Source organism: Euleptes europaea, chromosome 8 (assembly GCF_029931775.1).
Source record: "Euleptes europaea isolate rEulEur1 chromosome 8, rEulEur1.hap1, whole genome shotgun sequence".
Taxonomy (NCBI): domain Eukaryota; kingdom Metazoa; phylum Chordata; class Lepidosauria; order Squamata; family Sphaerodactylidae; genus Euleptes; species Euleptes europaea.
Genome location: NC_079319.1, coordinates 58,631,491 through 58,654,205, shown reverse-complemented (window position 1 = coordinate 58,654,205; position 22,715 = coordinate 58,631,491). Strand labels below are relative to the sequence as shown.

Below are 22,715 nucleotides of genomic sequence, written 5' to 3'. Positions count from 1 at the left end.
ATAAATTTATACACAAAAAGAGAACCTTTTAACACTTTCATTTCCAAGCATGGTAAATTGTTTGTTTTCAAGTAACCCATATTTTAATTTTCAATACATTAAAAAAAACTGGACTCCAAATTATATATATATTGGAGTTTATACAAGTTGCACATAAAATATGCCTGTCCATGTTGCCACTATATATATCCTACAATCAGCAAGTAGCTCTGAACAAAAGCTTTCAGTAGCTTTTAAGCTCTGAGGAAAAGGAGCCTGGTATACATATTTCATTGCCTTAGCAGAAATACAGTTTCTAAGGTCCAGTATTTTTCATTAATTTAAAGTGAGGCATAATGAAAAGTTGGAATAGTGGCAAAAAATAGAACTTTTTCTGGTTAAGAGGAATTGACCATGTTAGTTAGGAAGTATCCTGCACTGACTGCTGTATTGACGCACATGGCTTATATCAGGCCTTGACCAAATTTCTTCAGCTTTACTGGCCACCCCCAAAATGTAGTAGCCAGACTTACTTTTCAGCATTTTATATTGTAGTGACCATACTTTCTCGTGGTTGCTACCACAAAACCCAATTCTAAACTCTTCACAATTTCTTGTCATTTTTTAAAGCTATGAGAAAAGTGTTGTAGCGTATAAATAAATACAGAGTAACCCTGGCTATCATCACAACAAAAAGCTGACCTCTATCTCTCATCTAAATAAACTTTGTACTTCTGAGAATCACCAAGAGGCACTTATAGTAAATGACTGCTGAAAATATTAGGCGTCACAATGACATTTCTAGACCCCATGACATCCTGGCACCTGGGATTTGTTTAACCCTGGCTAATGTGAACAGTGGTTATCACTTGGCTCCTTAGTTGATATCCGTTGCCTTTGTTTATGTCAAGTTACCTTGTCTCAGGAGAACGTTTTAGAAAGAAGTTTGTATTCCATACTATCTTTTTCAATAGTGTTTTCTTGTTCTATTCTCAAAGTTGTTGGATGAAAAATAAGCAATTTTTGCTTGGTAAGAAGAAAATTCTGACTATTTGAGTGTATTTAGTAATGAGGCATGCAGAACTAGGTCTTCTTTATGTACCACTATATAGTACTGTAATTTCATTCCCTGAAGATACTATTACTTGCATACAAATTCATCTGCAGTACAGTGACTTTTACTGCTGGAGTGGTGAGACTTAGCATTTTTCTGATATATTTATTTCAAGATGATCACAGTCGAGTCGTACTGCAGAATACAGACAATGATTACATCAATGCAAGCTTGGTGGTTAATGAAGAAGCCCAAAGAAATTATATTTTAACACAGGTAAGTATTACCAGATTTTTAAGTACTGGATTAAAATATATATCTAACATCATGAAAACAGAGATCATGCCAAATCTATGTCAAAATAAACAGTGTCAGAGTTCTTAACTTTCCTGGGAGGTCTAAAGCAATGGTTGGCTTGGTGCAGAAAACTGGTTCTCGATCAGTGAGGCAGCTCTGTGGACTTGATTTATGCCAATAACTACATAATTTGGGTGCTTGCTCAGACCAGCTTCATAGGAATGCACTACCTGTTGTATCTAGGTTTATGCCGGAGTAGACCAGACTTGGCCAAACACACCACATTGCCCGAGGCAACAAGTTCTGAACCAGAGACTTGCACTGATAGTACTCCTAGGCATACAGTTTGCAGCGCCGAGTCATCTTCCTAACTGGTGCATATGTACTGTAATACAGCACTTCCTGCCTAACTGAGATCCAGTTAATTGTAGTGGCTCCTTTCACTATTAGCCCCTTACAGAGCTCATTCTTGGACTTTGTTTGTCCTGAGACTTGGTAATTAGCAGAACAGTGCATGAAATATGTCCCTCTTCTTCTGTAAAGCCCTGCTGGGAGCAGTTTCCTTGCCAAATATAGATCACACGATGTTTGTCTGTAGCAGTAGAAAAAAGCCAAGAGTCCAGTAGCGCCTTAAAGGCTAACAACATTTCTGGCAGGGTATGAGCTTTCACTTCAGTGAAGAAGTGAGCTGTGACTTACGAAAGATCATACCCTGCCAGAGGTTTTGTTAGTGTTTAAGGTGCCACTGGACTCTTGCTGTTTTCTATTGCCAAATGTGAAGAGGGTTTTGGTGGGGAGAATAGGATGGATTTTTTTCGTTGCCTCTGGCTACTTGGGAAATGTGGAAAGAGAACTGCCTACTGGGGCTGCTTATGATTACTCAATAGGAAAGGCAATCATATGCTCAGTTACTCTATACTTCCTTATATATTCACTCTTCCTTATATATTCACTCGCTTAAGCCCTGTCATAAAACAACAAGTTTTAGTAAACTTTGATTCAAATTAAGTATAGAATATTTGTTTAAGTAAAAAGGGATATTCTTCTTTAGCTGCAAAGGTCTGCTGTGAAAAGTGTTTTCTTTTAATAGCTACCGGTCTGAGCTTAAAAAGTTTGTCTTTGGGTATTTGGAAGCGTACTAACAATGCAAGCCTGCAGTTTTTGTATGTTATTTTTATTTCATTGGGGCGGGGTGGAAGTATGTGATTGCTTCTTTGAAATTAACTCATGGTAGAAAACAATGCTAAATGTGCATGGCCTTGGATTTTTTGTTTTGCAGTCTGAAATCTTTATTACCTGTGACCTTAAGGATCTAACACTGGAGCATTTATCTGCATTTTGAGAAATATATTAAAATCCACCTACATATGGAGAGGCAGGCAAATAATTTGTTGAGCAATCGTGTGGGTTTGTCAGAAAAATGAAAATTGGGAATTTTCCAGAAAGCTTCCTTAACAATTATCAGTGTCCTAAAGTGAGCATGATCTGATATAGTACATTTATTTTGATTTAAATGTGCTATTCAACCAAATTCAAAATATTATGTAGAAGTTATTTTAGTTGAAATAACAATGTAAAGGCAATATAGCATGGGATGTTGTTTAAGGGGGAAAAAACCCTCAAGGCACTAAAAATAGTTTTAGTGCACACAGTGAATTGTGCGTGTTATGCGTGCTGATTCACCTGTTTCAACAGAATTTAAATCTCTTCCATGGAAGTTACTGGGGTTGTTACTGGGGTGACCTCATTGCATGTTAGTTCCTTATCAGATTGGTGATTACAATATCCTTGTTGCCTTGTGAGAGGAGACCTATAAATAGGAATTTCCCTTGGTTGCAAATCTGGTAAATTTATAGCTTGATTATTTTAATTTGGGTTATCATATGTGGCTTCATTTCTCCTCCCTTCCCCCCCATTTACAAATCAATAAAACAGATATATAGTCTGTCAGACAATTTCTGGTTAACGACAACACTGAAACTGCCAAGGCATGCCTGGATATTGGCGTTCATTGTTGACTTACAGCCCATTCCTGAGCTGACGGCGTACGGAGACGGCGGGGAAGAAGCACAGCAGTTCCTCTTTCTAAGACAGTCAGTGCAAAAGTGGGAGAAATAAACATTCTTCTGGGAATATTGTCGAAGGCTTTCACGGTCAGAGTTCATTGGTTCTCGTAGGCTATCCGGGCTGTGTTACCTAGGGAAGTTACCTATCCTACCAATGAGTTTAACCTTGTACATATTAGTAATTGGTTGGATAAGTATACATCTTTCTGCATTACTTAAAGCTGCTAACAAAGTCCCCAACGCTAATACTATTTGTGGACAAACAAAAATCTGCATAAATCTCTGGATATACTTTTTCACGTGTAATGCTTTCTCAGTATCCATACCTGTTATTTGTATGGATGTATGTGCGCACACATTCTCCTGTAGTTGACCAGAATTTTAATACTGCTGCTCTTTTAGGCTGAACCTGTTCCTGTCAGCAACTATATATTTCGACCTTGCTTAATGACATTTTTTCCAAGTTCTGAGTAGTTGGAATCTATATTACTAACAGGATGTCTGTCTGTGGCAGGCATAACTCCTTAGAAAATAAAGCTATAGGACCCTCAAATTTGGCCTCTAACCTCAGGATGATGATGGGAGTTGCTGTGCCAAAAGCGATGGGAATTAGAATATCCTGGCCCAGGTTATTTCCAGACCCCCTTTCCCCTCTATTTGCCCTGGAAGGTAAGTGTGACAGGCCACACTCACCAAAAATGAAGGTTGGGGCCTCAGAATTGGCCACTGGCTTCAGGATAATCATGGGAATTGTAGAGCCAGTAATGAAAAGAATCAGAACAATCCTGGCCCTTGCAGTTCCCAGAACAACCCTCCCTTGTTTTTTGCATTGGAAGCTATGCTTGTCTGTGACAGACAAAATCCACTGGAACTAAAGCTAGGAGCCTCAAAATTGGCCACTGGCTTCAGGATTATGGTGGGTCTTGAATAGGGATTTGATCATCCTGGCACAGATTAACTTCACAGCATCCCTCTGCTGTTTGCAGTGGAAGCAAAGGTTTACTCACTAGAAGCCAGGAAAGTACCAGCAGCCAAGACAGGGAGGGTGGAAAATAACCCCTGATTTTCCCCTTTCCCCAAAATCAGAAATGTTCACAACCTTACAGCTTTGCACATTTGGATTGCCCCATATTTTGTAACCCAGTTCTTACATTGAAAGCAGAGCAGAGGAAAATAGGTCCCGATTGAGTTCGGTGTTAAGTCGATGAGATGATACGATGTCCCCTTTCTCTTGTTTATTCACTCAGGGTCCACTTCCCAATACATGTTGCCATTTCTGGTTAATGGTATGGCAACAGAAGACCAAAGCAGTTGTCATGCTAAACAGAATCGTTGAGAAAGATTCGGTAAGTTGCAGTAGCTACTTAACATTGTACACAAGGACTACATCAGCATCAATGAATTGTGGCGTCCAGGTCTGAAAGGCTTATACTTGGCTTGAGCATTTCAGTGAGTTAAAAGCCAACATTCTTGATAGATTTTTGAAATCATATTTGAATACTTTTAGATACTACAGAAGTTCCGTAAAATGTAGGGGCTAATGCTAAGTAAGGGTAGTATAGCACAATCTCCAGTAACCACTTTTAGAAGTTTTAGAAGAGCTTGCAGAGAAAAGTCAGTGCATATGAATGGCATATTAAGAATCCTTCTTATATGTATTGGTGAATATACAGTATGCACACACACCGTATTATACAAACCACTCATGTTTTAAACAACAGCATTTCTTTTTTTCATAGATCGTAAGGTTGTATTAACCCAAATGTAATACGTATAGGTTGTAGTGCCTTGAGACTTCCCCCAAAGCCAGTGCTGGGGGCTTACAGTATTCTCCTAAATTACGTTCTTTTGTTGTGTGTCACATATTTGATTTGACAAATTCTTACTTTAATATTCTTACCTTCCCTTACAACTTAGGTCAAATGTGCTCAGTACTGGCCCACAAAAGAAGAGGACGTAATGATGTTCAAAGAAACTGGATTTTGTGTGCGGCTAAAATCGGAAGATGTCAAATCCTACTACACAGTGCGACAACTTCAGCTAGAAAATATCAACGTAAGGGTTTTTTTTCATCCACATTACACATTGTTTTTGTAAAAGTGTGTGATGTTTCTGTCTGCTTTCCTGTCACAGTTTCTCTCCAGGAGCTACAATGTCCCTTGATGTGCAGAGAAGTGATTGTGATGTTAAGCCTCATGAAAAGTTTGGATCTCCTGACATTTAATGTTTAAAAGCAGCCACAGAGCACAGTTTCCCTGTGAGACATCTGATATTTGCCCTAGTAGGATAAAAAGACAGGAATTTGTTGGTGTCTTTTCCCCCTCTCCCCATGACTAATAGCAGCCCAGAGATGCTATTTTCTATTAGGAAATTATGTGGGGGAAGAGTTAATCTTCATTGCACTGATGTTGGATCTAGATTGCGCCATTCTTTTGGCTGATCTTAATCATCCCCAACATATAGATGGAGAACATGACTTCCCCTTTATTCAGAATGAAGAGAGGCATCATTTTTCCCTTTGACCGCAACTTTTCTCCTCTTATATCCTTATTTCTGCAGCTTTCCCATGCAGTTCTCTCGAAGTAAGCCTGAAAACCTAAACACAATGGGTCTGATGGGGTACAAAATGCTTGTGGAGGAGGATCTTCTTCCCACTTTCCCTTTTCTTCCAGCAGATCTCTGAAAAGCCAGTCCTGGGAGACTGGGGGAGACTTTTGAACAAAATGCCGCGAGGTACAGGAACCGACAGTGAGAAGGGGGAGCACAGCAAAATTGCCTACATCTCTTTCTGCTTATGGTGCCATGCGTGACGGAGGAAGCTTTCTTTTGCTGCAAGAGGGGGGACAGGCAATTCCCCTGATTCCCCTCCTCACTGCAGCCCTTGGGGAAGGGGAAAGTAGAAAGGATCTGCCTTTGAGTGCCTTGTGCTTGTGTTTAGAGAAGCTGTGGGGTTTGATCCTTGCACCAAGGCTAACTTTTTGCATAAGCAAGAGTCATTTGAATTTTAGTACAATTACTGCCCCCTGAGCCTTCCACAAAAAGGTTGCTGTCTAGTATTAGGGGATTCCAGTCCACAAACATGCCAGTTCACATAACTTGAACCAAAGGTCACACAATAAAAAGGGGGTGTATTTTAGCATTAGAGATATGAGGACCTGGAAGAAAAGTGGGGAGAAATTACGTTTTCCTCATTTTTTCTTAATCCTGGGGAAGCACTGAAAGAACACTCCTATGAAATTTTTTTCTCTTTTAGAATGAGTAAAACACTGCTTAAGGTTTTTTACATTCAAAATGTACAGCCTGAGAATGTTTGAACATTTTTTTCTAATTGGAAAACTTTAGGGAGCGCTAGAAAGAACCTCGCACTGTAGATACATACAGCGTTTTCAAGTTTTTCTTCTTTAAATGTAACTAATTTTGGCAACAGTATGTTATATGTTTAATAATACATTATTGACAAGTCCAGTGTTCTCCTACTGAGGCTCCTGCGTCTTGATTTGTGGGTTATTTCCTTCCATCGTCAGGGTAGGCAGGACTAAAAACTTTGACTTCCTGTCTTCCCTTGGCGGGAAATAGCCTGCAAATTCCCAGTTCCGTCCTGCCTCGGAAGGGAAAGCAGGTCGTGAGCACAGCTCTGTGCTTGCTTACAGTAGGGTTAGCCTTACTGCATTAATTCAGCTCCTTTTGGTTTTTCTGTTTTTCTGTTTACTGTTCTCGGTGGTGTCTGGTCTTGGTGTTTGTTTTTCCCCGGTCTCCCTGTGTGGTTTTCCCTGTGTGTGGGATCGGATCTAAATTCCCGACCCTATTTTGGCCGGTAATTATAATGGCCGACTCTTTAGTGGAGAGGGAGGACGACCTCCTATCGGTCACTGATTATCAGCTGGGGCTAGTACAGTCTGCCCGGAAGGAGACTGATTCTCCCAATGCCCTCAATTGCAGTGCCTTAGGGAGCAAGGAGCAGGAAAGCTCCTTACAAAAAGTCGATGTCAACCCAAAAGGAAAAAAGGCGCGAAAAGCCACGTCGTCGCTCAAAAAAGCGGCGGCGACTCTGCAGGGTATTAAAAAGAGAGCACGCAGACACAGAGTCGGCTCGACAGCGAGAGCCGGGAAAAGGACTCCCGCCTACTCGGAGCCGGCAGATAACGCAGTGGGTTCGTCCTACCAAGCGTCCCCTCTAGCGGAGTTTTCATCAGTGCCGCCGAGATCCGGTAATGTTCCCCCTCTCTGGCAACAGGCGGCCATTTCACCTCGGCGGGAGAAGGGCAGTTTTCCCCAGCCTTCCCAATGACGGGCGGTCATTTTAATACCTCAGTCCCGAGTATGAGCGGAAAATTACCCCCCCCCTTTTTGGCAGCGGGTTTACAGCCTACCTTTAATCAGTCAACAGGAGGGCAGATTCCCCACCCCTCGGGGAGTCATATGCTTACTCGGGAGGAGGCGGATGAATGGATTAATTTAGCCTTGCTGAGACAGTGGCAGGCTTTTCTTGCCTACCAGATGAGAATCCCTCCTGTTGCTGGCCAGAGGCAAGTGGAGTCGCCTGTCTCCGCTTCTAGCAAATCTCAATCCTCGGAGACGGCAGTTACAGCCCAGGGGGAGGGACCCTCTACTAGTGCACAGTGGCCCACTAAGGCGGGCTTTGAAGTCCCAGAATGTGGATCACAGCCTTCAGGGCACAGGCTCTCAGACCTCTTCCCTCGATTCTGACGAGGAGAAAGAGGAGGGGGAGTTCGACACAGATGAGGAGGGGGTCCCGGGGAAGAACCTCAGGTGCGGCTGTTTAATGGCGAAGACTATCAGTCTCTATTAGCCAAGGCCATTTTGGCTTTGGACCTTAATGAGGATAACGTTGAGTCTACTGATGCTAAGGCTAGCCTGAAGCAGGGTGTGGCAGAGTGCTTCCCACGTCAGAAAGCATGGCACAATTTGGTTCCATTCCCTGAGTTCTTAAGAGCCATTCAGGACGAGTGGAGCAATCCAGCCTCTAATAGGCAGACTTCCCCATCTATCAAAAAACTATATACCCTTGCCCCTCATGCAATGAACCTGCTAAAGGTTCCACTGGTGGATGCTCCTGTGATTGATCTGCAAAACCCAGGTCTAGTACCTGAGGACAGTTTAGGTTCGCTCAGAGATCAGTTGGATAGGAAAGCTGAGTCTCTGACTAGAAAAGCACATGAGAATACAGCCCTAGCCATTCAGGCCAGTGCTACGACTTCTGTCTTTGCCAGGGCATCATATCTGTGGGTGAAGAAACTAATCCAGTTAGTCTCCCTGAGCAACACAGGATTTTGGGTGGCCTGGAAAGGGTCCAGTCTGCTATCACCCTCATGGCTGACGCATCGCTAGATACCATGGCCTTTACAGCTCGATCCATGGCCTCTGTGACGTCAGTGAGGCGCGCCATATGGCTTAGAGCTTGGCCTGCGGACTTCAAGGCCAAAACGACCTTGATGGCCTATCCTATTCAGCAGGGCCATCTATTTGGAGACAAATTAGACAAAATTTTAGTTGAGACAAAGGACAAACAACATGTCTTACCAAAGCAATTCAAGAAAGAGTCATGGGCGCCCTCTTACCAGTCGTTTCGTCCCTCAAGGGCTACAAACAAGTATCGATCGGACTTTAGAAGGGGTTCCTGGAACACCTCACGCTCCTTTCGGAGAGGAGGAAAGTTCTCCAGGCCTCAGGGTCAGCAGCAGCCCCGTGTTGACAGAGGGGATAAGTTTCCCAAGTCAAATCCCCAGTGACGCTGATCAGATTCCAGTGGGGGGAAGGCTTCTATTTTTCAATTCTAGGTGGACCGCCTCAGAGCCGGATCATTGGGTCTCCCAAATCATTTCCAGCGGGTACCTGCTGGAATTCACCACTCCTCCAAAGGACCGGTTTTTGCACTCTCCTGTACCACTCAGGGCAGACAAACACAACAGGACACTCAGGGCTATACAACATCTCCTGACCATCAAAGCCATAGAACAAGTCCCTGCTCTCAAGAGGGGCCTGGGAGTTTACTCCATATTTTTCACAGTCCCCAAAAAGAACGGGGACTGGAGAGCCATCCTGAACCTAAAATATCTGAACAGACGGATGGCTCCAAAGCGTTTTCGTATGGAAACAGTAAAATCAATAGTGGAGTCCCTTCTCCCAGGCACCTTCATGACAGCGGTGGATTTGACAGAGGCTTATTTACATGTGCCCATTCACACAGAAGTTTCCTACTCTTCACCTTCAGACAGACTGTCGCGGTTCGGGCCGTTAAGTGCCTACACTCTTAGAATGTACCATTTACTGAGAAATGGAGTTATCTTATTCAGTGAGACACCACTAGACCGGAATCAACGGTTCCTAGAAACTTGTTATTGCTTCTAGGACATCTCTTGAACACGCCAATAAATTTATAATAATGGACAAGAGTAGAAGTATATAAAAAACACATTTATTTACATTATACAATATATGCTTTTTGGTTGCAAAGTCTTAAAATATCATATAAGGATAGACATCATTAGTCTTAAACATGTTTATGTAGCAAGTAATCATTCACATTCTCTATGCCTCCATAAAGGAGTATCTTAGTCAGAATATACTCATAAAGTATCCTTAGTGCAATGCACCTTCATTCAGAATATAAGGTTACAGAAATCCTGTCAAAATATGGTTAATTCTTTGGAGAAAGATTTGGTTAGAAGCATCCTAACTTAAATCATTCAAAACATCATAACATTTCTGTACAGAAGACACACTATACCTTGCTGTGTCATCTGTGTATGTGCATTGTGCATATCTCACAGAGTACAGAGAGTCTCCTTTCCCTTCTCTGGTCTCTTGCTCTGAGGAGGTTCAGAAGTCCCTCTGTTAAGTAGAGGACGTTCTGACACAATCTCAGAGGTCTAGCTATTAGCCCTGTATTCAGGATGCTTCTTAGCATTGGTAAGCCAAACAGGCTTAGTTTGTAAGAATCCATAAATCTGATGGACTCTCAGTGTTCCAATACATGGAAAGATCTCTGCACTTAGATTCCCATTCAAAGAATAGGAATTCTAAGGGTCTCTATCCTCTTCTAGGAATAGAGCAGTCTCACAAGAAGACTGTAAGTAAGATATGTTGAAATATCCAGATCTTGATATTTCAAGATATCTGAGAACTTCTGTCCACGCAAGGATCAGAGTTTCAATGTTTTACATCTCAAGCCTTTTGAGATGGAGGTGCTATGCCAGACAGCTGCAGTCTGCCAGCCATAGAACTCTAAAATGCAAGCTGGACTGTGGCTGGTATTTATACTATTTCTAGACCCATTAAGAGTGAAGAATGTTCCTTTTCCTTCAGGAACGTCTCTTCCTTAGCCCTTGAAAGGATAATTTTATTTCCCTTTCGTATCCAGAATCAGGAGCTTTGGTGGTTTCTTTTCCTGTCTTCTGATATCTTATTGCCCAAATATGGACATCCTTTCCTTTCAGTCCTCTGTGCCTAAAGTATAAATCCTTATTTCTGAGTTACATGATCAAGTTACATATTTAATTTCTATACCATCCTCTTCGTTAGGACTATACGCATTAAATGAAACTACTTAGAAACTTGTAGCACAACGTTTAACTATATAACTCATGAAACACAATTATAGCTGACATTGTCACTTTACAAAGTGTTGTTTACATTAGTTTAGCAGGTTTGCATTCTGCTGCATTCTCTGCTGCATTCTCTGCTGCATTCTCTGCTGCAAGATTACAGTAGAGCAAGGAAGCATATTATTCTTATCGTTGAGAGAACTATTTTTTAAGCACACTTCCAATTATTAATGCACTCTTAGTAGATTAAGATTCTGACATCTGGCAGCTAAGTCAGAAAGATGATTTTTACGCTGCCCCTTCAAGGGCAAGCCAGAGTTACTTTAGTAGTTAGCTTTGATTAGAGCTAACCTTGAGTTGCCTGTCAGCATGACACAGAGTTGCCTGTCAGCATGACACAGACTTTCAGTATACATTACACAAACCTCTGTATGTGTATGATGTGTTTAAGCCCTATATGGAATTAATTCTGCACATGTTCATAAGATACCATGATCATGTCAGAGACTGCTACAAGTCCCATTTCCATTTCCGGCCCCTCCCCTTCTGGTTGGCCTTCGCTCTGAGGGTCTTTACAAAGATCCTGGTAACAGTCATAGCTTCGCTCAGACAGGAGGGCATCCAGGTGCATTCGTACCTGGACAACATCCTGATCTGTGCGCAGTCGGAGCAACAATCCAGACAACACACAGCCAGAGTGGTACAGGTCCTTCAAGAACATGGTTATCTAATAAACTTCCTCAAGAGTTCCCTTTCTCCTTCACAGTCAGTAATACATCTAGGGGTACGAATAGATTCAGTGAAGAATGCGGTATCGCTACCACAGGAGCGCATTCAGAAACTGATAAAGGCTGCATCTTCCACGGCCAGATCCAGAACGGCCAGACTTATGTTCCTAGCTCACCTGTTAGGACTAATGATCGCCTGCATAGCAATTGTTCCCTGGGCGCATTTCCACTCCAGGTCCCTACAATGGCAGGTGCGTCCTTTTCAGAGGGATATTGCCAGGAAAAAGGACAAGGCAATTTCCCTATCTACAGAAACACGGAAAAGCCTTCACTGGTGGTCAGATCGAAGGAACCTCTCCAGACACACACTATACATTCACGAAGAGCCAGTGCAGTTAGTCACGGATGCCAGTCTTCAGGGCTGGGGCGCCACACTTTTGACACACAGCACACAGGGTCGATGGTCCACAGAGGAGACGTCCCTGCATATCAATATCTTGGAACTCAGAGCCATAAAGCTAGCTCTCCGAGCCTTTGCCCCTCTTATCAGGGGGTTGCACGTCTTAGTAAGGACGGACAACATTGCAACCAAGGCTCATCTAAACAGGGGGGGTCCCGTTCCTCGTCCCTTCATCGGGAGGTGATTCAGATCTTTTCCTGGGCACAGGTCAACCTTCAATCAGTCTTACTCTCAGGCTCTGTATTCTACAGGCCTGTAAGGCATCGGGGGGCCCCACTCTGGAGGGTATCACAGCCCACTCGTTGCGTAGCGCGGCCACCTCTGCGGCCTTCGATAGACAAGCGCCTGTAGAGGAGATCTGCAGAGCAGCTACCTGGGCATCAGTATCTACCTTTATAAAACACTATAAGGTAAATACTTGGGCATCGACTCAGGCAGCTTTTGGCCGCAGAGTTCCTCAGCACGTGGTGGAATAGGGTGCACTTCCCACCCATTTGGGAGCTCTTGGAGGTCCCACAAATCAAGACGCCAGAGCCTCAGTAGGAGAATGGAGCATTGTTTACTCACCGTGAATGCTCCTTCTCTCCTGAGGCGAAGGCGTCTTGCCCACCCAGCACAGGTTAGAAGGTATTAACAGTTGATATAATGGTTCATGTTCGTTTTGCCTTGTCAAGGGCTCGTTTTTGTTGTTTTGTTATGCATGTATTCATCGAAGGAGCTTCATTCCTGTTTTTAGTAGCTTAGCAAGTCTGTACCTGAGAATTTGTAGGCTATTTCCCACCAAGGGAAGACAGGAAGTCAAAGTTTTTAGTCTTGCCTACCCTGATGATGGAAGGAAATAACCCACAAATCAAGACGCCTTCGCCTCAGGAGAGAAGGAGCATTCACGGTGAGTAAACAATGCTCCATTTTCAATGGTATAAAGTTTAGCTTAATATTCAAAAACACTCGCCGTCCTACCTATTGTGACGCTGAGATTTCTGTCCAAATAATTTCTTTTGTTTACAACAGAGTATGTTTTCTACTTTCAACTTCTATTTTTTCCTCTACCTCTCAGATGGTAAAAGTTCAAGATACATGTGCTATGGTAGCACAGGGTTGCAGCAGTTTGCAACTCTTAATTATTGGGTAAAGTTCTCATTTGATAGGAAGGAAAGTATTGCATATACTTCAGTGTTTTTCCAAAAATTCTGTGGTTTTTAAAAGGAGTTTTCCATGGCTTCAAAATTTTCAGAAATATTATATCTTTTCTTGCTACAGCCCCCGCCTACAGTTGAATGGCATATTATACTGAAGTGTGATGGAATGAAATTTGTTCCGAAAGTAATATCAGATTGCATCTTAAGCCATTCTCTTGCTTGTTCTCTTAAATTATCTACAAAGCACATAGGCTTTTAGAGAAAATAATATAACCATGGTTAAAATACATGAGAGAAAAACATCCAGCCCTTCAGGAAGAGGTGAAAACTGTTTCTTCTGTTACGTTCTATCACAGCTGTAGGTCAACCACAATTAAAAAACAGAACCAAGGCTCTTGAATTACTGTCATCTATGCCTATAAGCATCTTAGAATTCACAATATTTCTCTGTGCCCTTGTTTATCATCCAGATACTGATGGGGTTTCAGTGGTAGAGCATCTGGTTTGCACATGGAAGATTCCAGGTACCCTGGTGTCTTTAGTGAAAGGATCAGGTGGTAGGTAAAGTGAAAGAAACTTACATGAGGTCTTGGAGAGCCACTGCTTGTCTTGATCACGTAACAAGAGTACATATACCAGTATTCTGGGCTTATTTCATAGTTGTGATATTCTTAATAAGTAGCCTAGTTATCACACGTGCACACAAAATTCTCAGGTAGTAATTTGTTGCATATTCCTCAGGAGCATGATTCTAGGCCATTAAAAGTCCACTGAACCTGGGCAGTTCAGCTTTCATTAAATTCTCCTCAATTACTGCACTGACTATTTTATGTCCAGGCATTTCCTGCAAACCCTTTGGCAAAGAGCTCTGCTTTTTGTATCTCTTTTGTGCCTAATCAAAATGAATTCTCAGTAGGAAGATTATCCTTGTTCTGTAGAAGCATGATGTCTTCACCTTTTCTTTTCCATGAGGCTGAGTCATAAGCAAACGGGTATGGGTTTATAGAATTACAGGTTTTAGCATCTGTAGAAATTGCACTGTAAGCCAGCAGCTGCCTTAAGGGGGGGGACTACTTCTGTATAGAGTTTGAGGGCTATACTCAGCATTAATACTACTATACACATGCTTGGGGCAGAGCTCAGCAGTAAAATCTAATTCCAATTTAAGGCATGGGGTAAGATTAGAGGGGAGGAGAAGTATGGAAATCCACCTAGTTTCATTGTAAAAAGATGACAATTTGGTCAAAAAAACCCCTTTGCATTATCTTTGGTCAGTTAGTTGCATTATCTTTGGTCATTTACCAACACAACCCTTACCGTTTTCATAAGCCAAGCTTTGTTTTTATGAAATGTAATTGCACCATGAAAAAAAGAGGAGAGCTGCAGCTGGGACTTCCATAGTAATGGCTGAAAACATTGCATTTTGTATAAAATGCATGGAGTTGAATGTATCCGAATGAATTCTCTAATTTGTTATCCGTCTCTCTTCCTTCTTAGAACGGAGAGTACAGGATGATATTCCATTTTCATTATACTACATGGCCAGATTTTGGAGTTCCTGAATCCCCAGCTTCGTTCCTCAACTTCTTGTTTAAAGTCAGAGAGTCTGGATCTCTGAGCCCTGAACATGGGCCTGCAGTCATACATTGCAGTGCTGGAATAGGGCGCTCTGGTACATTTTCGTTGGTAGATACGTGTCTGGTCCTGGTAAGTTTGTCCCCAAGGCCAAGAACTGCCAACCAAATACTTCAGTGTGCAAAGAAAATTCAGGGTTTCATTGGGGGATGGGGGAATCTTTACCTTTGAATAACTGAATTCTCTCTGTAAATATAAACTGGCATAAGTTGTCCCATTTTGTCAGTCCTGTCCCCCCCACTAGAAGAAATTGAAGTGCCCAGACGCCCTCAGCAGACATACGAATGCACTGTACTTTAAAAATGGATGTGACTCTCATTCCACTGACATTCTTGGGAGAAAGTAAAAAAGGCCGCAGAAGTGAGGGAGAGAAGTATGTGCTGTATTACAGCTTGTGTAAGTTGTTGTTGTAAATAACCACTTCAACCAGTATGAGGCTGGTTCAAGAACATGAAGGCAAAATTCTTATGGTTCAGTGTTCTGCCCCTTCTGTGCTTGCTGCTTGTAAGGCAGGCTTGATGTCCTGAGTTTCAAGGAGAAAGTAAAAAAAAAGTACCATTTTCAGACTTTCTCATAATTGGGGAAAGTTGGATTATATTTGAGGTTTCTATCTCCTCTGGCAGTATTATAAATGGTTCGGTATTCTAACAATGAGAGTGCAAGTGAGTCACTATAGTCCAAGTGTCTTTATTTAATTAAACGTTGCATTTTGATACAATGTTAGGGTTTGCCAGCATGAGGTTGGCAACCGGTGGGAGAGTGACTCATGGCAGAGGCCCCTTACTGGCAATGTAATGACTTTGTCGGCAACATGATGACATCATGTCTGCTGCACCTAGAAGTGACATCACCAACGATGCTCTAGCATCCGGCCCAAACTCTGTGGTTCAACCACTGAGTTGGGACTGAATGGTAGAGTGTTGTGGATGACTAAATGATGTCACTTCCAGTTGCATCAAAACTGATGTTGCATCAGGACGCTAGCATCAGGACATTAGCAGTTGCCCTCCCTATTTCCCCCCAGGCCATTTTTCTCCCACCATGCAACTGAATAGCAGAGGAAGGTCTGTCCGGGGTCGAGAGGACCCCTGCCTCAAGTAGGAATCTGGCAACTCTATATAACATAAATGATTACGCCGACATACATGAACAAAACTACTTGATTGGAAAGTGGCTTCCATGTGTTCCTGACCTGTCACTACAGTTAATAGTATTTTTCTCTTGCAGATGGAGAAAAGGAAAGATCCATTCTCTGTAGATATTAAGCAAGTATTGTTAAATATGAGAAAATATCGCATGGGACTTATTCAGACTCCTGATCAGTTAAGATTTTCATACATGGCTGTAATAGAAGGAGCCAAATATATAATGGGTGATTCTACTATACAGGTAAATGTTTAGAATGAATGTACTTCTGAAACCTCTCACTTTTTGGAGTATTTGTAATAGATTTATTCATGCAATAGGATTAAAATGCTCTTTATATTTTTGCATATAAATTGGAATAGTAATCTGTCAGGTGGCATTTGCATCTTTTCTGGGTGAGTGAATGTTACTTTACTGAGATAACCACGTTATGTTGTTGGACATTAAATTACGATGTAAATAGATCCTTCGCAGCTGGCAGACTTCACTTGTCTCATCCAAGACTTTATGTGAGTACAGCTTGTACCAACTTGACGAGTACATGTAACAAGTCTGATATGTAAAGGTAACTCAGAGTTGCTGTAATCCTTCATCTTCCTCCTTTCTGATACATTAGTGTCAAGTTACAGTACAGTACGTATGATACTCCTGGTAAAATGTGGGAATACTCAGTTTTTGTTGCTGAGTTATCTAGTTCTAACTTTTCTAGCATTATTTTACTGTGTCAAGGTTTCTTGGGCCCAGCTTCTTGGGTTGGATCCAACCAGCTTTTCCACTGGTGAAAAGAGAGGAAGGGGTCCCCTTTGGCCATCAAAAAAGCAGTGCTATGGACTATGGGACCTTCATGGCCAAAAGTCATCTGCGATGATAGCTGTAGTGAGGAGGGGAATTAGGTGCAATTGAGTGAGAAGTCTGGTATATCCAACCCCTTGTCTCTTACTCATCTTTTCATAAGAGATTCCATTGACTTTTCTAGAAAGTACAATCCTTGACATTTGTTCCTAAATGTTGCTTCTGTTGGGGAGCTATTGTCACTGCACAGGCTTGTCATGCTGCATTTGCAATATCTTATATGAATCAGTTGTAAATATCTTTGTGCTTACTGTGGTAAGACCAAACACCTCTAATATAAATGTTCTCTAAATGCTTAGGAGGGTGATGTGTCCTGATCTGATCGGTGTCATAGTAGTAATACAAAGAAACACATCTGGAATGTTAATGATCTTTGGGTGATATTTTGAGGGCATGATGGCATATCATCTGAATATGTGGAAGATGTGTTCTTGGCCAAAAAATTTGGGAGGCAAAACTGTAAAAATGATTTCTTCATGGTCTTGGTGCATCATACTGATTGTTTCTGTGCCTACACGTAGCCATGATTTGGAAACTCCTAGAGCTAGTTTGTAGGTGTGAAAATCCATTCCCCCGACAGATGTAGTTCCATTTGTGCATACCCAAGGGGGAGGAGTTGTACCTTCCTGCTCAGTTCTTTTTTGACTGTTGCAGCAAATTAAATGTTCATAATCAGCCTTCTATTTAGTGTTCATAGTTGTATATAGTTCTTCCTCTGTTGTTGCTGCTTATGGCGCAGAAAACAATTTTCAGGCACCATCAGTAGAATGGAAAGTTCCCCTCTGCCAACAGCCACAATAGTTACCCTTTTGTGCTTGGGCACACAACATATTGTAGACACTTGCATCCGTTGCCTGAAGTTTACAAAACAAGTGATATAAATGCATTCTTCCTGGCTTTTCATTGGAAGAGAGCTCTGACCACCTCTGTGGAGAAGGCCAAGGCATCGACCTCAACTCATGCCTCTTTGGCAGCCCCCCCCCCCATGTCGATTCCCTCCATGCTGACTTTGGCTCCAACAATTGTTGAGGTCATGTCCTCCGTCGGCCTCTTATTCTAATGGGACTGTGTCTGTTATTGAAAGCTCACAAGAGGCAGACTTGTTCTCCAGTGCTGGTGAGGAACAACCACAAGCTTCTGAATGGGTCCTCCTCGAGATAAATATCTTTGCCTCCATCTCAGTTACCTACCATTCTGCATGCTTTGGTTTTGGTGGTGCAGTAGACTACAGTGGTTTCTGATGCCTTCACGTCTACACCAGTCTTAAGCACTTTTTTAAATGCTGGTGCTGTACATTCATCAGACACCTATTCACTCGGAACTTTTTCTCCAGCCACTGGCGTCAGTGTTGGAGGAACAACTTGTGGACTCAGCTGAGACTCCTCCATTCTCTCCCCGACTATTGGCACTGAGACATTACTCACATTCAGTACCAATGCTTCTCCAGGCGTTCCTCATCTGAATAATGATCACGATCACAGTGATTGGATTGCCAAGCTTGTGAGCATGAATGGGACAAGTTTTGTCCAACATTGCTTTGATAGCCTCCGTTCTATTAAGAATCCATAATGTCAGACAACTGGATGTTCACTATCGTCAGGATGGGATATGCCATATTTGCTTGCCTCATCTAGATATACTCCACCTTGCAATACAGTCTACTCTTAAGTTCTCACTAAAACTTCTGGTACTTACAGGCTTAAAGAAAGAAGGTCCAGATGGTGACCCTAACATACAACCTTCATCTTCTGGCACTAGAAGCCTAGTTCACTTCTGTCAGCCTCAAAGATGCCTATTTCCACATCTCCGTCTAGCCTTTCTCCTGTTTGCTGGGGAAGGTATCCACTACCAGTCTTAGTCTTAAGACCAGGGTCCTGGTAATACCTATGCAGGTGCTGCTGTCTGTTCAGTGGTAGACCCACTGTTGCAACTTAGATTGTGGTGATTGTCTTGCACAGCCCTCATCACATCTGACTCCTACAACTGATGCCTCCCACTGGGGATGGGGTGCCCATTCAGTCAAGGACACCATCAGTAGTCTCCACAAGAAAGAAATCTCCATATTGGCCATTTGGAGCTTCTAATGGTCCACAAATCACTCTATTCCTTTCTTCCCAGGCTTCTCAGGTCCTCCTCAATTCCAGGAAGCTTTTTATCAGATGATCCCATGAGGGTAAATAGAAACAGTTTACTGTCTTCACTTCACAATAGGGAAGGGACCCATCCACTGTCATTATTTGAAAGTACCTACTGCATTTTCACTTTGGGATTGGGACACACATTGCTTAAGATACACCTGGCTGCCATTTTCACTTTTTAACCTCTCATACAAAGCTGCTACATCTTCACTCAGCCTCTACTGAAGCAGATCTTGAAGGGCCTTGTTTGCCTCCATTCTCCAGTCAAGCCACTCATGCCATTGTGAGATCTACAGGTTGAGCAAACACCACCAATGGGCAAGCTGATCAAGCCTTGGTCACATATCATCAGCAACCCTGTTGTTCCTGGTGGCAGGTTGTTTGGCTTTGAACTATGCGCTCTATACTCAGATTGTACTTACCTCTGCATGCACAAGGACAAAGGGGTTTTGCACCCAGACATGAAGATTAGTTTTCAATCTCAGTTAGGATTTGATTCTTCTTGCCTTCTTTGCAATCCAGACTTGGAAGCAGAGAGAAATTTATGTTATTTGGCTATTAGGAGAACACTGTTCTCCCTGAACAGAACAGCTTCCTTAAGACAACCACTAACCTCTTCCTGTGGTATAAGAATCTCATTCTTGAACTACTTGCTTTCCAGGCCCCAGTTGGGCTTTGTTTGTTTCCAAAGTACATGACAGAATAATGACTTCATTAAAAGCTACTGTACTTCAATATGCTTGTAGCTGATTCTTCTATAGATAGAATTCTGGTGAGTTTCTAACGTTAACTGCAGTGTTTATTTATTATGACACTGGGGGTGTATAGTTCTTTGACACTTGAATAACCAGGGAAGATTTCATAAGCATAGATTTTGCATTGTAAAACTGTTTCCATGAACATTAAGTCGTCACAAGAATTACTTATAGGAGCCATCACAGAATAAATGATGACAAAGCTCTGTTGCATTGTGTAATCTGCCTTGAGTCCCTGCTATTAATGAAGTAAATAAAATTAAATAACCCCGCTGTGCCTAGAGCTGGGGTTGGATCCAAAGAACATTGAATGGGGAGGGGGGTGGATAGCTGCTAGTCCTGTCCTGCATATGACAAATGCTAGTAGAAGAGTTCATGGTGCTGTCCCAAGTGGCTTCTGTCGGAATATTCATGCCTCTGCTTGCACAAGCAGATCATCATCTTTGGATGTAGTAAAGACAGCCAACGTGGTGTAGTGGTTAAGAGCAGTGGTGTGGAGCAGTGGACTCTGATCTGGAGAACTGGGTTAGATCCCCCACTTCTCAACATGAGCGGTGGAGGCTAATCTGGTGAATTGGATTTATTTCCCCACTCCTACACATGAAGCCAGCTGGGTGACCTTGGGTTAGTCACAGCTCTCTCAGCCTCACCTGCTTCACGGGGTGTCTGTTGCAGGGAAGTGAAGGTGACTGTAAGCAGGTTTCTCTACCCTTAAGTGGTAGAGAAAGCCGGCATATAAAAACTAACTCCTCTTCTTCTTCTAGTTTGAACGTTAACATGCAGCACAGTTTATAATAGCTCTTCTGTGGTCAGAAGACACCTTTCACATGATAGGCACTTCTGGATCCTGCCCCTTATTTTTTGTCAGTAAAACCAGCATAGTCTAGTGGTTAAGAGTAGCAGTTTGGAGGGTGGACTCTAATCTGGAGAACCAGGTTTGATTCCCCACTCCTCCACATGAAGCCAGCTGGGTGACCTTGGGCTACTCACAGCTTTCTTAGAGCTCTCTCAGCCCCACCTACCCTACAGGGTGTCTGTTACAGGGAGGGAAAGGAAGGTGATTGTAAGCCGGTTTGATTCTTAAGTGGTAGAGAAAGTCATCATGTAAAAACCAGCTCTTCTCCTTCTCTAGATTTTTTCCCATGTGTTGCAATTTATCCTTTTAACTATTAATTTTAAATTACTTTAGCTTACCCAACTGCCACCATTGGGGGGCAAATTCTGGTCTTGAAAATTTTCAATAAAACACATTATTTTCAATCAGAGTCAATGGAAGGAACTTTCAAAAGAGGACCAAGCACCAAGTTCTGAACACTCTCCTCCGTATACAGCCAGACTTCCAAGAGAGAAGTACAACGGGAACAGTGTGGGGTTTGAAGATCAGGAGCAGTCTGAAGATCTTATAGATGCTGAGCTGACTTCTACAATTCAAAATACTGCAGATGCAAGTGCTGACATGTGAGCATTAATTTTATTTAATTGCTTGAAAGCTGGCTAGAGGACTCTTCATTTATTGTACCTGACCAAAAGGCCCTAGCTCCTAAGCTCTCTTTATATAGTCTAAACAGTCAGTTACGTTTGCTTGTTTTTCTCTTCTTTTTTTAACTTTGATAATTTGACTACTACACTGCACTCTCTTGGACTATTCTTGAAGACTTCTGGTGGTTTCAGCTCAGTAGATTACAATACTCTCTCTTTTTGCATATTGGGACAAGAGCAGATCTGGTAATTCTGTGCTTGACAAAGCTGGCAACTAGCTCAAAATTGAGAATTTCAACTTTTAAGAAAAACAGCGTCTAGCCTTTAGGGTTGCAGAGAGAGGTTTGAAATCACACAAGACGTGTTACTCAAAAAATGTGTGCTTCTTCTGTCTGGTGCAAACAATCTCAACAGTAGTTAGAGAAAACAGTGGCTTGTTGGCCTTTAATCCTGATGCAACCATAGCAGACTGAAACCACTGTGTAGTTGGCCATTCTAAACTCTAGTACTGGAGACTTGTCTGTCTTCTTGGAAGCCAAGAGGAGGGAAAACTGCCTTAACTGTACTTTTGTTTGCTGTAAGCATGTAGTCAAAGCGTTGTTAGTGCAAACCCACATCTAGCCATGGTTCACATCCAAGTTTACAGCCAGTCCTTAACCCTATCAGAAGTATTCAGCTTAACTATATCTTACAGAAAGCAAAATGCTGTTACAGATGAGATTGTATGCACCCTATTGGGTTCAGAATCATATACATATTGTTCCGTTTTATATGTGGTAGGAAATGCCAGTTGGCAGATTGTTGAAGAGAAATAGGTATGTTTGTCATGCGTTGTGGTGTATGTGCACTTTCCCATACAGAAATGGACTTTAGATCCCAGGCTTTCAGGGGTTAGAAGTTTTGCGCCTTGTGATCACATGCCCAGTCTTCATACTTGAAGACAACTTTCCTTCTAACCATAATTCTTCTTACCCATCCTTACCCTAGCAGCTGCCCTTCTAGCAATCATTTAAAAAAAATTAAAAGCCAAATTTTGAGAGGCTGTTTGTGTGCAGTGTGCAGGAATTCTCAGTTTGTGGTAGGGCATCAGGTTTGTGTGCAACTTCCCCCTCTGCGCTCACAATGCGATGCTGGCCATACCATCTGTGTTCTTGCAATCCTCTCCCCCCACCCAGCCCAAAAAGGAGGTTCAAGGATTTCAGGAAATGGGCATGGCATGTAATGCATGGTGTAATGGATATACGTGCCTTAACACATGTACAGAATTTCTGCTTGCCACTTGTGTGAATTGGCATTCAAACAAATTAAAAACGACAACATAAAACATTGCATCTGCTTGCGAAGTAGCTGTATGCAGAACAGTCTCATAAAATTGCAATATTTGACCCTACCTGTTTTACTATTTATTTTTTATTTTAGACT

General features: G+C 42.3%; 1 protein-coding gene across 2 annotated transcripts in view; it reads left to right on the top strand.

The window, feature by feature from the left end:
* Nucleotides 1-22,715, top strand: part of PTPN2 (protein tyrosine phosphatase non-receptor type 2) — a 43,779-nt gene that overhangs the window by 14,286 nt on the left and 6,778 nt on the right. For both annotated transcript variants that reach the window (XM_056854520.1, XM_056854519.1), the window contains exons 3-8: nucleotides 1,209-1,309; nucleotides 4,644-4,742; nucleotides 5,314-5,451; nucleotides 14,786-14,995; nucleotides 16,151-16,312; nucleotides 21,079-21,272. In XM_056854520.1, coding sequence (XP_056710498.1) covers nucleotides 1,209-1,309; nucleotides 4,644-4,742; nucleotides 5,314-5,451; nucleotides 14,786-14,995; nucleotides 16,151-16,312; nucleotides 21,079-21,272 — 904 coding nt within the window. The remainder of the gene's footprint in view (nucleotides 1-1,208; nucleotides 1,310-4,643; nucleotides 4,743-5,313; nucleotides 5,452-14,785; nucleotides 14,996-16,150; nucleotides 16,313-21,078; nucleotides 21,273-22,715) is intronic.